Source organism: Pungitius pungitius, chromosome 9, assembly GCF_949316345.1.
Source record: "Pungitius pungitius chromosome 9, fPunPun2.1, whole genome shotgun sequence".
Classification (NCBI taxonomy): domain Eukaryota; kingdom Metazoa; phylum Chordata; class Actinopteri; order Perciformes; family Gasterosteidae; genus Pungitius; species Pungitius pungitius.
The window spans coordinates 17,140,990-17,157,106 of NC_084908.1; the positions used below are offsets into that span (position 1 = coordinate 17,140,990).

General features: G+C 40.9%; 2 protein-coding genes across 2 annotated transcripts; both read right to left on the reverse strand.

Moving 5' to 3' along the window:
• Positions 1–78: 78 nt before the first annotated feature.
• On the reverse strand, positions 79–3,780 carry asah1b (N-acylsphingosine amidohydrolase (acid ceramidase) 1b). Its single transcript, XM_037473158.2, has 14 exons — positions 3,627–3,780; positions 3,441–3,487; positions 2,619–2,709; positions 2,451–2,537; positions 2,267–2,345; positions 2,089–2,163; positions 1,963–2,008; positions 1,739–1,883; positions 1,579–1,633; positions 1,402–1,483; positions 913–1,044; positions 608–731; positions 420–476; positions 79–349 (listed from the first exon to the last, which is right to left on the reverse strand). Exons 1-14 carry the CDS (start codon positions 3,693–3,695, stop codon positions 260–262), a joined length of 1,179 nt encoding a protein of 392 aa, XP_037329055.2. The 5' UTR covers positions 3,696–3,780; the 3' UTR covers positions 79–259.
• Positions 3,781–5,782: 2,002 nt separating this feature from the next.
• On the reverse strand, positions 5,783–12,765 carry frg1 (FSHD region gene 1). Its single transcript, XM_037473053.2, has 9 exons — positions 12,615–12,765; positions 11,939–12,006; positions 11,639–11,761; positions 9,672–9,729; positions 9,262–9,376; positions 8,368–8,472; positions 8,136–8,227; positions 6,304–6,414; positions 5,783–5,942 (listed from the first exon to the last, which is right to left on the reverse strand). Exons 1-9 carry the CDS (start codon positions 12,671–12,673, stop codon positions 5,906–5,908), a joined length of 768 nt encoding a protein of 255 aa, XP_037328950.2. The 5' UTR covers positions 12,674–12,765; the 3' UTR covers positions 5,783–5,905.
• Positions 12,766–16,117: the final 3,352 nt, after the last annotated feature.

Genomic DNA, 16,117 nt, shown 5'->3' on the forward strand with positions numbered 1-16,117 from the left:
GGGAATACTTTACTGATGCAATTTAAAGTCTCATCTCAAAAGTCCCTTTGAACATATTGCGCCACGCAAACATTCCAGTAGAATAAACAAGGTTTTATTTACAGTTCAAGTCACTCATGTGAGAACATAGGAATTAGTCATTGAGCAAAATATTACATCTGAAAATGTCAAGACAAACTTTGGACAGCTACCAAATCACCTGAACCCAACAGTTAACTGCAATGACCTCACTTCGGTCCCATGATCAGGAGTCGAGGCATTACCAGGGCATGCAGGGGTTCGGGCAGTCGCGGATAAACGACTCCAGTTTTCCCCCTGACACTTGCATCAGTGTTGTGTAAACCGTCAACTGTGGGGAAAAATAAAAAGTGATTGTCACAAATCTTTTAAATTATAAAATACAAGCAGACAAGACTCACCTTGTTTAGCACTGGTTTGGTTGAAAGGACATCATACAAAGTCTTTGGTGCAATGTTCTTTAAAAAGAAAAAATTAAAATACAATTACAAAATATGCATGGTACATTTTCACCACTTAAAAAAAACAAAAAAACATTCCCTTCATGTTAAGAGTGAAAGGATCTGAAGGCATCATTAGCAGTACTCACCTTCTGTGTGGTCTGGTTCATGCACTTGGTGGCAGTAGTTCTGCGGTCATCCAGGAACAAAGGATCATTCCAGTGATCGTAGTTTGTCTCCAGGACGTACCATCGACCCAAGGCCAAGTCAAGCCTAAAATACAGGTCAAAATAGTTTAATCATGTGATCTGAAACCAAAGCAGTCGCCAAGTACTGCTGAGTCACTGCGACGTCAGCACAAAAGAGCCGACGTGCCCCACAGGGAGCCAGGCCAACAACAGGGTCATTGTGTGTTTTCGCTAATCTAAAATCCTGTACAAGCACAAGCACTTACTCCAAGACATCGATACTGAGCAGTCTGGACCTGGTGATGATGCAGCCCTGGCCCGTCTGGTTTCCTCCAAGGATGAAGTAGGCTGGAGCCAGCAGCTTGGTCTGAGCCAGGATAGTTTGGGCCTCCTTGTAGCTGGTGAGAAGGGGATAAGACTTGCGGTTGGTACGGCGTCTCTTGACAGAGAAGCAGTTTGAATGCTTGAACTTCACAATCTAAAATAAACCAGCCTTTAAATAACCTCCCATTAACATTTTTCTCAAATTAAATGTTGCCCAGTGGAGTTTAATTCCATTTGCATTGTCTGAAATTAAACGAATTCCTTCTGTAACATTCCAAAAAGTTAAGCCATTTAAAAAAATCTGTATGGCAGAGGATAGCATCCATCTCCGCAACATCTTACACCATTTTAATGCCATCAGACACACAAATCCTGTGTGTGTGTCTGCGCTATAACACAAATTAAGAACTTTCTCGCAAAGGAACGAGTACCTGTTTGCGTTTTCCAGAACCGAGCGCATGAGGAAGCCCATCCACATCCCATCCCGCCTCCCCACGATCCACTCCAGGATTCCTGCATGTGAACAGAGGTAGACGAAAAGTAGCCTCAAAAAAACAAAAAAAGCAAACTTCCTCTTAAACAGCTGCGAGCTAAACTAATTCACTCACCAATGTATCCGCCGTCGAGGCTGAAACGCTCATTCATAGTCAGCGTGAACAGGTTCTAGGAAATAAAAAAAAGGGGGGGGGAAAAGGTTTACATCCGCATTCACAGACAAGTCCACGGCTGATGTGGATTTTAACGTTAGCTTGAATCACGGCGACTCACCGGCTTGACGCCAGTCAGCAGGCCCACGTATCCAACGAAGTTGGTGGACTTGAACAGAGTCTGGTTATTTCTCTTGAAGTCGAGGTTGATCACCAGAGGCTTCAGCTTCTCGCTAATGATCCAGGATTTGTTTTTTACATCCCAGCTGAGAAGAAGAAAAAGTCAGAATTCAGACGTTGCGCTGAATCACTCAAAAATAAAGTTATTCAGGTGAGATTTCTTACCCCATAAATATTCCAAAATCCAGATTTCTAGCATGGAATAGATTACCTGCAAGAGAACAACGCGGTTCAGAATAGCCGTAGCATTATTTTACAGTGAATCGTGTGGCTCCTGACTGACTGACTGACCCTCATGGTCCTCTGCAACTACGGACGTGCACACAGTGAACACCTCATAGAAGATGTTGTACAGGACGACTTCACCTGAATCATAACAATGACAGCGGACAGTTTAAATTAGGGTTGAGGTCAAGAACACATTTTTTGAAGATAAAACTGTTAGCCAAAAAGGGGAGCGTTTTCTCACCAAGAGGAATTCCTGAAACGGCTGAAATTGCTTTGATTTCCTCCCCGAACGGCTTTGGAAGCGTTTCCACCATCAACGGCTGCAGGACATTAAAAAAAACAAACAAGTAGAGCAACCAACCATTGATAATCCAAAACTATCTGGTGGTTACTACATGGTTCAGAGGGAAAAGTGAATGAATCACCAGTGAAATGTCAACGAGCTCAACCAGCCTTCCACTTGGAACGAAAGCGTTGGCAAAGTCTCTGATGGCCTGGATCACGGCGAGCAGCTTTGAAAAGAAAGAATTACAAGTTTAATAAAACAGTAATATTTCTGTTTGACCGGTTACGAGGGCTTGTTCAGGACTCACGTCGGTTTTTTTCTCGGCGATTATCGCCGTCCACCTGTCGCTGGGCGGGGAGTCGAGGTCCACCGTGTACCAGCTGACCGCTCCTCGGAACCTGAGCAGAAGGGACGTCAGTCACAAGTCCTGGAGAACTTGGGCAAATGGCAGAAGCCCCGTTTCAAACGTCGCCGATTGTTAAAACGCAGCGCTTTGAATCACCTTCAGATTGAATGGCTGGAGTTTTACCACAATGCAACAGCTGAAGGCCACGCTGGACAATTTTACCAATTAAATCCCAGTTTAAGCAAATTCTTAGAACTCAACAGCTCAAAAAATGTAAAGTTCCAAGCAACCAGTTTGAAAGGTTTTTTCTGTTGCCTTGAAGCCAATTAATACTACGAATACCATTATAAGGGAGAAATGTGCAACACAAGTACCAATTTTATATCCTAGACCTCTGCATCTGGTCTACTGGTTGAGTCAATTTAATACTCCTACCACCTCATTTAAGACAAAACAATTTATGAACCATGTTGATAACTAAAAATGCTTGTTTTGCAGAACTTTCGAAAAATAATGTTTAAAAATATTAGAAAAATTAGAAAAAGGCAACACATGTGAAAAGTTGCCATAAACATAAATGGATTAAGTGATCAATTGGTCATCACAGTCCACATTATATTACAAATGGTTTCACAGGAGATCCTCACTGTGCGCACCTTTACTTTAGCGGTAAAAAAAAAAAAAAAAAGAGAAGTGAAAGCAGTAGAGTTACAAAACCTACCAAAGACCTAAATACAAAAACAAGTTCAAGGCGGAAAACGAACACACACGTCTGGTACTTACGTGGGGCCCGCTGGAGGATACATCTCGGTCCGGCATTCTTCTGTGTACTGTGAACAAAAAGCGAAGGACCGGTTTGCGTCTCGGGAGTAAAAAAAAAAAAAACCCAAAACAAAACAGCGCAACGCGGCTCTCGCGCGCCTCGACACGTTAAACGCGCGCAGCGGCGAAGCAGAAAACGTGACTTACCGGAGGGATGAACTGCGTCCACGTGACGGAACATAAGGCCGCCACGACTATTAAATCACAGAGACCCATTTTCGGAGGCTCTCTGTCTCTCTCTCGGTCAAACTGTTGTCGGTCCGAGCGGCTGTTGTCGTTGTTGACGGCACGGCACCGAGCCGCTTCATATACCGCGGGGGGGGGGGGGGGGAACCGGAAGTTCCTCCGCGACACAAGATGTCTTTGTAAAAATAGCGAAACAAACAAAGGGGATTATATAATTGACATTAGCTGTAAAATAAATAAAATGTTTCAAAATTCTATTTGTTTTATTTGCTTTAAAAGCGGGAACCTCGGATGAAATATATAAGGAAGTGATACAAAACACCCCTCCGAAAATACCGCTGGTGGTAGTTTCCATGCGGAAGTGAAAATAAACAACGTGACAAACTGTGATGTAAACGGAGAGAAAAGTCAACTATAAGACCTATAAAAGTAGGATCACGTGTACACTGACATAAACAACGTGCAAATTAAGTTCAATTGTGTGGGAGTCTGCTTATTTCCACGAATGCTTCTTTTTACTACACTATATTTCAGAGGGAAACATTGACCTTTTATTCCCATAGTCCTATTAAAGAACAAATTAAATGCAAAGTCTTGTAACACTTTCAAATAAGTCACTCCCAGAATGTTGGACTTATAAGCATTTACAAGAAACATCTTTCTAGTTGAGGCCCCTTCCATAGTTGTATTATCTACAGTTGGTGTACATATGTAGAGGCACATACAGATATTCTGAAACGTTATAGGGAGCCCTTACATGTGAGGGGATTATACACATTTAGACCTAAATACAACAGTATTCAAATAATCTTATTTACTTTTATACAGAGGTTTATTGTATTAAAAATGGAATGGACTTGACAGCATTTGTAGTTTGTTATTGAACTTCAAAAAGCTGTTGACGATCAGTAGATTAATAAATGCAATAATAAAAAAATGTTTGTAATAAAATGTACAAGCCCAAAGCTGACATTCAGTAAATTCTTCAACTTTAAAAAGAGGAACTTTTTTATTGCTGTGCGTCAGTCACATCAGATGTTCTATTGCATAAGTTGGTGAGAGTAAAAAACACAATGTCCTCCATTTGAAGGTCTACACTTTTTAATGATACGGCACAATTAGTCATATATATCATTATTCTGTAGACCACCTGACTGGTTTATTTCATCAGATTGTTACAACCCCTCCCTTCCACTGGAGGTCAGTGTCCTTCAGGATGATGAAGATCAGCTGAGGAGCCTCACCTGACCATGGTGTTTCCAGCTTTAGGCCAATGTCCCCCCCCCCTAGACCCTAGACACTAAACCCTCAGGGACTTAACAGAAAACACCTGCTATGTGGGTGAGCGCTTGAAAGGAGGGGAAATGTGAAAGGGACAGCACTTTGCTGCCAAATGTCATCATGACAATGTCAAAAGATATGATTTACAAATGAGTAATTATTTCTACTGTCTGATTTGAACGTCTTCCACACTGGTTCTTTGGTTCCTTGGCTGCGGTTTAATTTGTTGCACACATTTCCACACATACCAACTAACTGATTACTGATATCTGATTCTCCATGTTTGTTTTGTTTAGTGATATCCTTAAAATAAATTGCGTCCATTATTTTAAAACTCATTCGATTTCCCGTTAATGCTGCGGCGTTTGAGCCGCATTGTAACAAAATAACATCCACTTTTTCAGTTTGTTTGATGAAGAAAACCTGATTTTATGCCCAAATATTCTGCATTTCTGGGAGTTGTTTTCTGCATGCCTTTGTTATTTCACCTTTAGTACACTTAGTCATACCACAACGCCTCAGATATGTCATGTGATCCTTCGCAGGAAGCCTGACCACCATGTTGAGAACCACAAGACACTCTGTATGATACAGTATCAACGTCTAATATGATTAATCAAGCACAAGGGCAGATTGAACTTTAAGTTGTCGTAATTCTACTTATACTTTGTATATATTAGTGTTGTATCAATATTTTTTTACTGAAGGATTTGTGTATCATAGAGCAAATTAAATGTCTGGGTAATTATTTACACAGAATAGGCTAGAAAGACTTCTGAAATGTATAGATGTCCCAATTACCGTAATATTATTTAAAATACACCAACACCATAAAACAGATTTGACCATGTCATTTTATTAAAAACATTAAAAACAAAAGCAATGTCAGATCAAATGGCCAAATCTTTAAAATAAAAGACATTTACAAAGATATCGCCGTTGCCTAAAAGGTTGATTCTTCACTTGCAGTACCGGTCTGCTTTCATTTTGCTTCTCCTGCAAGAAAAACAAACGACATTTAACATGCAACAAAGTCTGTCAAACCATATTCTGTTTTTATTAATTTAACGCCTACACCCAAAATCAAATGACGTTGAATTCAAAAACCATTATGAACAATGGGGTTTTCTTTATTAGAAATAAATGTTACTTTTCTGATGAATAACGGATCATTGGGTTTTCATTTAATTGGGAATTCTCACATCTCTGTTAGGTGTTATGATGCCAGCAGAAGGCAGATACTTTACTTTTATTATTTGGCTTTAAATTATTTATGAAGGAACAATTTAGGGTGAGAGATTAGGCAAAATAAATAGGTGTTTTGAAATATAATTATCTAATGAGCTTATTTCCAAACCTGTCCAGCAAAGTTTCATGAAACTTCCCGTCCGTCCTGGCTCTCTTCAGCGAGGTGGAGTCTCCCTCATTCACCCGCAGCCGACGGTCCTGAAAACTCTGAAACTTCTTCCTGTGATTCACAAAGAAGAGTTGATCAGCCTTTTTTTTAACGAAAAAGAAGTGAAAAGGCAAATGACACACCATCCGGTCCACATTTTCACAAATCTATCCTCTTTGGTGGAGAACCGAGGTTCTAAAGAGGCTAAATCTCAAGGGAAGAATTCCAGTGAATGAGACCAAGTATTAAATAAAGCAGTACAGTCGCAAGCCAACATGTACTAATGCGGTGAAATAATCAGCGAAGTCGAATTTATTAATGACCGTGTGACATCAGTTCTTATCTATCCGAATCTAAAGCAACAATGGGACCAAAAACCATAAAAATGCTTTTTTGGTTAAATGCCTCAAAGATAAATAGCCCACTTGTGAATATCTAAGCTTTTTTTAACAAGTGGCTAAATAAGACCACTGACTGTCCACACGGTAACATTTGTTAGTGGTCCTTAAAATAATGACATATATAACAAATATATAGTAAATTCTAACGTAGGTAATATCGATCAAGCAGCTACCAGCGCATCTGGTCAGAAACTTCCCTGACGTGTCGTCTCTCTTTGCTCTGCCCGTGTTTTATGGCGCCCGAGCTGCACTCCATCCTGAGAGGCATTTTAGACGCTAAACACTACATCAAGACACAGGCTCAAGGGCAGCCATTATCAACACGTCAACGTGATGGCTCCATTTCCCCAGCATTCATCTCAAACAAATAACAGAGCCGCGACGCCAGCCAAAAGCAAGGAAAAAAACGCTTTCAGACATATTACCCCGAACTTAATAAGCTGCGGACGAGCGCCGTATATAAAACACTCGCAGCGTGAGCGGATGCTCGCGGGGGGGGGGGGGGGGGGGGTGGTGCTGCCTTCCGACTCCACGGAACGGCGGACCATCAATTGAGTCTCTTAAAAAAAGACTGAGGAGACAGTCGCTCAAACGCCTCATCTCACATGCGCTGATTTTGCTGTCAAAAATGTGAAGATAATGGGAAGGAAATCACTCGAAAATTCCCCTCAATCAAAATAAAGTGCTGAAAGCTAAACTACACAACTTCAGGCTGCTGGGAAATACAAGAATAGTTATTGATACAAAAATGTCAACAGCTTAGAGACAAATACCACTTTAATAGAGGATACTTCCGGGAGTCACTTCCAACTACAGCAAGAGATAAGAGTTTAAGCTAATAAAATTATTCTGTGTCACTCTTTTTCAAGCTATTAACTAAAAGTATTTTGTGTATTTTTAGGTTTTACACAAAACTGTCAAAATGGCTGGTTTAGATTATTTTTTTCTGAGGCACTTCAGTCCATTTATCCATCCAATAGTCAACTGATCACAATTTAATTCTGGCTTTGTTTATTCATTTCAGTTTTATTATTATAGTTTGCGTGTTTGATTGTTTACATTGTTTTTACCGGGATGTATTGAACACAGTGTTTGTATGCTTTTATGAGAATGATCGGCTGGTATTTTTATGCGGCAATCAAGTTATCTTAGTTCAACTGTTTGAACTGCCTGGCCCCCCCCTCAGAGTGGTTTGTGGCTTTCTATCCAGTCAATCAACCCCCCGACTTCTGACTGACTGACTTGAATTTCATTTTAAACGAAGCACAAAAAGGGGCAACTGAACCTTGCAGAAAACGGTAGACGGTAAAATGGAAAGTTGAATGCAGAGAGAAGCCTCCATTCGTTATTGATCGGAATGCTCCTGCGCAGACGGAACAGGAAGTTACGTACACATAATTGACCTCGCAGGACTTCACGTTGCCCCGGTCTTCTTCTGCGACGTCATCTTTATGCTTGACCTCTTGTTCCACACTCGATCTGATCTGCAGAGAGAGAGAAAGAATTGACCATTGAACCCTCTGAGGTGAGGTCACACACACTTTACCCCCCCCCCCCCCCGCTCCCGTCTCAACCGTCAAGGATTAACATGCAACCTTGTGCGAGAACACAATTTATACATCACCTTCACCATCTCGCCATCCCCTGCCGTCTTGTTCTTGGCCACGATGTCCCCGCTTTCACTGTAGGAGATGAAACAACTATTCGCTGCCATGAGGGCCATTTTGCCCTGAGACAGAACAGGAGGAGAAACACAGAGGAGGGGGCAGTTGATTAGATGGATCCGGAGCGCTGCTGCTGCTGCTGCTGCTGCTGCTGCTGTGGTTGCAACAGACATGAAAGGTTGGCTCATATTGGACGTGAAAGAGTCTCAAGGTTGCGCCGGGCAGGTTGTTTACGGGTTCGACAAAGCGTCGAGGCGAGCAGTGCGCCACAGCGATAAGGAGGACGCATTCTGCATGGTGATTTGGTGTTTTTTTTTTTACAGTTACTTACAGCTAAGTGCTCAATCTTGTGTGCTTAACTCTAATCAGCCATGAGGCGAGACGTGAAAGGCGGAGGGAACAAACATGTCCCTTTTTACATGATGTGTCACCACAGGAAAGAATGTGGTTTTATTTCAAATACAAAATGGTGTTCATAGGTGCATGAATAGTGACATACATTTCTTATTGTAATGTTTATTTTAGCATTTGCTAATGATTTCTAAAGTTAACATATAAAATGTGTTTTCTTAATTTATTCAACCAAAAATGGAATTATTTGTCTGTTTTGATATAAGACCAAAGACCAACAAAAAGCCATATACGGTCACAAAAAGGAGCCGGAACCAGCTAAATGTTTTTTTGCCTAAAAATGACTTTTAGTGAATCATTGGTGATTATTTCTGTTGAATAATTCTGTTCAAGTAATCAAGTTACTCATCAATAAATGGTTTACAGTAGTACTATGTTATATTATCATTTATTTTATTATAATTCCCAGAGACATGTTGTGGCGCTTCAGAAGACACACTCACGTTCTCAAAGACAGTTTCCCATTGTTCCCTGGAGCCGATGGCATCGGAGCGGCCTACTACCAAACCATCGGAGGTGATCCCCAGGTACTTTCCATATCCGGACTTCAAGGCTATCCTGCAACAAGGGGGTGAAATTCTACAGTGACAGAAGGCTGAAAATGGACCCTTTCAGTGCCTCGTGAATGCAGAACAACAGAGTGTCCGGTCTTACTAAAAGGAGATGTTCGGTGATGTTAGTTTAGAGATAATCTAAAGAATAGGCCACACCTCCACACGGGAAGAGATCCAATTACTCTCGTTCATTTAGACAATATAAAAAAATAAATGAGTGCAGGAGAAAAGAAATCCTTGTTGTCAAAGGATTACCTCGGTTGGCAAATTCAATCAGTAGTTTCTCTTTGTTTGCTCACCTTGTGTCTGAGAGCTTGACGGCAGTGAACTGTTCCGGGGGGTCAGGTCCTTCATCGGCTGAAACACATACAAAACATTTACAATTTAACAGATCTTTTGAGTGGTATTCAATTATTTAAATGGATCCAAATACAGGATTTGTTAATAACAGGCCTTCTCTACACCTAAAGAGATGTACATGTGTTTTTATATATATATATATATATATATATATATATATATATATATAGCAGGTCAACAGCCAATGTAACATATTCTGCAATGATGTTACCTGGAGCTACACTTTAGGCCCTGATCCCTCAGTTTAGCCAGAAGAGGGTTTTGGCCCAAAAAAAGAACAATTAAGTGTTTAATCAATTACCGTCTAAAAAAAATAAAATGTATCATTAAAATATCATAAAAAGTTATTTTCTTACGGCAATTTTCTACTCTACCGCATCATGTTTACGCAATGCGTTCCTTGTAATTAATATTGCAAACCCTGCGGCTCGCAGATCCATTTACCACCACTGAGACATTTAAAATAAGATGGAAAAGGCAACGGCTGTGTTGCATTAAAATCTCTTTCTTAACTGGAGGTCTCCTGGGTTCTCCATGATTTCATTAAGTGGCCTCCTCGTCCTCTGGTCTCTTCTTCATCTTTACAACGAATCAAACGAGACATTAACGATGGAACGCATTTATAAAACCGAGGCAAAAATGAGACACAAGCTGCCTCCTTCAAAAAGGCTGATTGTTTCTGCAATATGTCAGATGGTGACCCTCGAAGTCGGCGAGGAGAACGCCGGCGCGTTTCCTCTGACCCGAGGGTGAATGTGAACACTCATTTCGCGGTCCTCTAAAACGCTGTATCATCCAGACAGCGGCGCTTCCGCAAGAAAATAAAGTGGAGAGGGGGGAAACGTCTCTTTCTATAGCGCCAGCTCGCGTCCCCTTTCATCTCCTAGAAAATGAGCTTATGTGCATGCAGGGGATGAGGGACCACTCAGGGATTAAGGATCTTTCAATCTACCAGCCACTTTCACTGGCTCTCACAAAAACGTGGGCTGACTTCAGTGTTGGCGGTGTCTCTTTTTCCGAGCAGACTTTTTCAAAGAGAGACATTTCCTAAGAGGAGCACGGAGGCAGAAGTGAGGGAAAGCTCAGAGTTAGCTAAGCCCTTACCCTGAACTCAACCCTGGTTCAGCCTTACCGAGGCTGGTGTCTGGATTTACTACTTAAATACTTAGGCGGCTGCTTTGTGGTCTGAAGGCAAGACCCCCGTCCTCCCCACAGCACCTGGAGGCTGCAGTAAATGTAACCTGAAAATTGAGATGGCGCAACTGTGGTCTAAGCAAACAGATGTAGAATCTCCATCTAAACTGCAGACAAAATAAATTGCATAACAGCTTACACTCCACGTTTTTTTTCCATTATAATCCTGCTTTGCCATTCCTCAGGTAAAGTCCCACTTTCTTCTTCTGCGCTCCATCAACAAACACTCCTGGGTAAGGCTAGGTGATACGGATCCATCCATTCATTCATAAATAAATAATGCATTCAAGCTTTATTGTTTGAAAATGAGTATTGAGCAAAGTGTATATTGAGATGTTTGCATGATGATCAAATGTAATTATGAAAAAAAAGCGTAATTGAAATGTAAATTTATTCTTAAATAGTTACCTAAGAGGGCAATTTATAATGGATTAACTTCCCGACTCTAGATCCAAGCAGCTTTATAATAAATCTAAACCAATAGGAGTTTTATAAGCACAGCCTATTTTTCAGACTAAATGCATTTCCAAGTTTTTTGTATTCCGTCTATTTAGTCAGAAAAACTAACAAATGCCTGTGATCACTCTGTCAGGCACTCTCATCATCATGTGATGATATTAAAAAAGCTGGATTTACTTGTCCAACCTTCTAACATTGACAAAGATTAACTCCTTATAATTGAGAAGAGGGGAAATAAGAAAGGAAGTCTTGCCTTTGTGTGGTGCACCGAGTGTGAACAGACCACTATCCATGGCATGGATGTAAGCGTTGTTCTGCATCTCTATGGAAACACTTCCAGAAATTTCTCCAAAGTTGCTGATAGCCCACCAACCACCTGGAGAGCAGAAAGACGCGCGTCACACGGTGTGAGAATACAGTTTGCTCAAAAGACACAACGACCTTAAGGTGCGGCATCCAATGAAAGTACACTTTCTGCACTTTAGTAGAAAAAAGACAAATAGAAAAGAGGAACACGTCTTTGGTTTGTTTCTACTATTCAAAAATAAAGTACCAATGATATCTGCTTTTTCTTCATCATCTCCTCCTTTTTTCTTGTTATCTTTGTGCTTCCTCTTTTTCCTGTGAACAAAACATAACACAATATAGTTCTATAGTGCTAGCTAAATGTGTGAGTTCCTTGCCAGCATTCCATGACATTTAACTTCACTCAGCATGCATATTCGTTTGGTCGAAGTTATCACATTTGGAAAACACGCCATTCAGTCACCTTTGCCTTTAAAAATGCATTCTGTTTATAGTACACGAGCTGCAGGACTACTCTTCGGCAATGCAGATTTAAGTTTGCTTTCTCCAGTCTGCATCGATACGGAGTGACTTTACGTAAAGTGTAGTTTCTGGTACTCGGGCATCTTCACCACGTCAACCTGAAGTAAGCGTTCAATGGTTGCTCATTTCAGGCGTTAGTGACCCACAGTTAATGTTGAGCTAACGTGAAGTTAATGCTACTTAGTTAAAGGTGTTTAATAAAACGTTTAAAAACAACCTTTACAGATACAGCTAACGATAAGTGTCATTTAATTACGTTCGTGTTTCACCAAGCTAACATTGCGTTTTAGCTTCAGCTAGCTGTAGCATAGGCTACATAACCTCGGTATAGTAGTGGTACATTAAAGAAAAGATAAAAGTAAAGTTACCGATAAGTGGTAGTAATTAAAATAGACACGTACCCTTTGTTAGAACCTTTCAAAACCAGTTTGGTTGATTTTACGTGAGAGTATTCAGCCATTGTTTGAGCTAGCTTGTCGTTAGCACGGCTACTAGAGTACTTTCAGGCACAAGTACGGCGGCCGCGGAGGCACATTTAGTCGAATCCAAACATCCCTCTACCATCAGTCTATGCAATCAACCAGCCTCAATACGGATTTATTTCTATATATCTATATATATAAATACATACGAATTAAAATATGAATTTATATACTATATATATATGCACATATACACATACACATACCCTATCTAAACCAATCATCTGGCATCAAGGCAGGCATGGTTGACCTCAGGGATCAGGAGCCTGTAACATGAGGGAATAAATAATCTGTGGGACCTCGTCATGAAGTAAAACAGACAGCAGCTTTTGCTATCTGCTCAGTGGAACAGATCCCGGCGGCCCAAAACACAGCCAGACTAACCATTAAAACTCAAAAAGCACAAACAACACCTGACTTAATGCCTTGTGAGACTCCTTGTCTTGCTTTGCCTGAGGAAAAGTTGGTTCGAAAAAACAGAAGATTAATTTGGTCATAAAACTCTTGTAAGCTTTGAGAAAGTCAGCCAGTGGGGTTTTCAGAAGTAATGAATCAACATTTTACCCGGCCACAACTGAATCCCATTTGTGCTCCGTCTGTCATTTGTCAAATTCAATGATACTTTGACAGCAATCCCTGTTGTTGATGGGATTAAAACAGTCATAACTTGTACTGAGAGAGTCGAGTGGTTAAGCCCGAAAGTACTTAAAAAGAGCTGACAGAAGACGGTGTCAATCAAAAAATGGTAACACGATGCTATATGACCTGCCTCTGCAGGGTGATATATGATACTCTCTATCAAGTACCTGAAGTGCTGCCGTAATACTTTTGAATGAACAATTCACCGCTGATCATTTATTGGGTTCTTAATCCCATTTCTTAAATTATATATATTCATACTTTACTTTCCAATAAGACATAAAGTCTGTGGGTATGTATAAAGTTGTAATCCTGTAAATGTAAAATGTAATCAAACATTATTATTATATCTTTTCACAAATAGCATTATGTATTTATATTCTGTAATTACTTCTCCATATTCTAGCTGTGTTCATTGTTAATGGAAAATGTAATTTGCCAGCAGCCACAGGAGACACGGATGCATGGAATTATGTGCCTTATTAATACACTTTATAAGACTTCGGTGGTAGTTAACATCTGCATATTCAACTGTCAAAACACAGGTTCGCCGTTATTCTGCAACCCTCAGAGGAAACCCATATCTTACTGTGTAGCCATTGTATTATACCTAAACATTATAATCATAACGGATACTAAGATCCACAGGAGTTTACGTTGTGGGGCAAATGGAGGAATGACAATCAGTTGAAGCCATACCATACAAAATAATCTACCACTATAACCTTCTATAAACCTTCTGTCATCCGTATATTCATGTCTTCACTGACGCATCACAATGTCAGTGGTCATGATCATTGCAAAGACAAGGTTGTTGAGTACACAATATGTGGCGGTAATGTAAGAGTTACACACCTCCCACTGTCTATAAACTGTCATTTTGGAAAGGATGAGTTAATTCAGCGTCTCTACAATGTCATTTGTGTCTTTCCCGCCCCTCCTTAAAGTGCCTTTTATGTCCAACAGGTCTGCCAGCTCCATTAGCGGCTATTCAACGGTGAAAAAGCGTCATTCGTCATCCTCCACATAAACGGTGCAAAAACCCACACCAGCGCGCAGAGGAGAAATGAACTGCGGGGCGTGACGAACATCTGCACCACTTTGACCTCCGCTGAAAGGTTTTGACAATGGATTGCCGCAAAATATGTGTTACAAACATTGAATGTGGTTATCCCTCGACGGATCCTCTCAGATAGCAAAACAGTCAGGGACAATGCTGTCACGTAAAACATCAACTACCATGTTCTCTAAACATTTTACAGGTGAAAGCTAATATAGGAAATGCTATTTCTGGATATGCTCAAAACGTATCATCGTTTCTTTCCCCCCGACACAACAGTTTATCTTTCAATCTCTAATTCAAATGATTTCTGTGATTCCTTGAACTTTTTTTTTTTTACCTTGTTCACTTCGCAGGTCCACATTTCCAATCTTTCCAGCACTGATATCTGCTGGAAAGATTTGCTCCAAATGTAACGTCCCCATTCATGGTTCTCATTGCATATTCAGCAGAGAGATCTTGGTGTTTCGCCTTAAAAAAATGTGCTCGCAAAAGGTATGTCTGGACTTACATGGCCCCAGAAAAGCTTCGGACACTGAATGGATGTTGCATGAAATGGCTCCGGCACGTCGTTGTATTGCACACCTTCTCCTCCCTGTACCTTTTGTAATTGCCTTTCACCCCCTTCCTTCCTTCCTCTTTTTTCCCCCTATTCCTCTCAAAAACAAACTTTTGCTTGGGAAGTCGCTTTGTGTCATCCTCCACCTCACCGTGTCACCCCTACCGCCACCGCCCCCCCCCCCCCCCCCCCCCCGACCCCCACCTGTCCTACATCTGTCACACATAATCCTCCGCTGGGGGATTTGGGTGATAGGAGGTTAAGTTGCTGACAGTGTGGAGCAGGTGTTTTCATAAGTGGCGGCGTGCTGTTACATCGCACTTTGGCCACGCTCTCACTTTGTCAATGTCACCGCTCCTTCTCGATGGGTTTTACCTCTGCCTTTTTTGACAAAAGTTTATGATGTGGAATCCGTCCGAGACGGATGGGGATGGATGAAGCCACTCGATGACCTGCGGCTGCTTGGCTATAAGCGGCGTAGTGATGTCATTTCCTGAGAGAGACACACAAGGGAGGAGAGTGAGATGACAGCTGGGACATTTTAATTGATCGCTATTTATTATTTGTGCGGTGTTTATTTTTACTTTGCGTAATTTGATTATATATTTTGTTATTGTGGGAAATAAATCCCGGCTGATGAAGATCAATGTAAAAGCTGTTACTTCTTATTCATTATATTTATTTATCTAATAACACGATTATTTCTGCAATGTATTGAGGTTTTACTTCAATTACCTGTCACATGGTAATCCTGCAACAGAATAATCAAATCTCAGGTTGTGGTTGTGTAAAAAGGAAGGCTCTTTGGCAAAAGGGTTAGGTGCATTTAAATTCTTCTGTTATTAAATGAAGGGCACGAAAAAAAAAAATTCTCAACAAAAAAAGCATAAAAGTAAGAAGCTTAACTTGAGAAGTGCAGGGGGAGCTGTTTATCCCGGGATGAATAGAGTGCTACCTTAATACCTTTCACGGTGGCCGGGACCGCGGTGTTACTTAACTTTGCGGATTTCTAGGTTTGGAAATTGACTAGAGTCTACAGTCATTTGGAGGTCATTTTTGCCGTGTGTGGTGGAAGAGAGGAAATCAGAGATTGGATAAACACCTGCGACATTTTCTTTCAGGACCATCCTCAAGGTAACAATTTCCACACCACTTTCGTTCTTT

What these genes read in the sequence shown, in the direction of transcription:
- asah1b (XM_037473158.2), bottom strand. Translation starts at nt 3,695, where the DNA reads ATGGGTCTCTGTGATTTAATAGTCGTGGCGGCCTTATGTTCCGTCACG. An exon ending in TATCCTCCAGCGGGCCCCAC is followed by an intron (nt 2,710 to 3,440) that starts GTAAGTACCAGA and finishes CCTTCTGCTCAG; the next exon opens with GTTCCGAGGAGCGGTCAGCT. An exon ending in GTTCTGGAAAACGCAAACAG is followed by an intron (nt 1,045 to 1,401) that starts GTACTCGTTCCT and finishes CCTTCTCACCAG; the next exon opens with CTACAAGGAGGCCCAAACTA.
- frg1 (XM_037473053.2), bottom strand. Translation starts at nt 12,673, where the DNA reads ATGGCTGAATACTCTCACGTAAAATCAACCAAACTGGTTTTGAAAGGT. An exon ending in TTGAAAGGTTCTAACAAAGG is followed by an intron (nt 12,007 to 12,614) that starts GTACGTGTCTAT and finishes TTTTGTTCACAG; the next exon opens with GAAAAAGAGGAAGCACAAAG. An exon ending in GGGAAACTGTCTTTGAGAAC is followed by an intron (nt 8,473 to 9,261) that starts GTGAGTGTGTCT and finishes GTTCTGTCTCAG; the next exon opens with GGCAAAATGGCCCTCATGGC.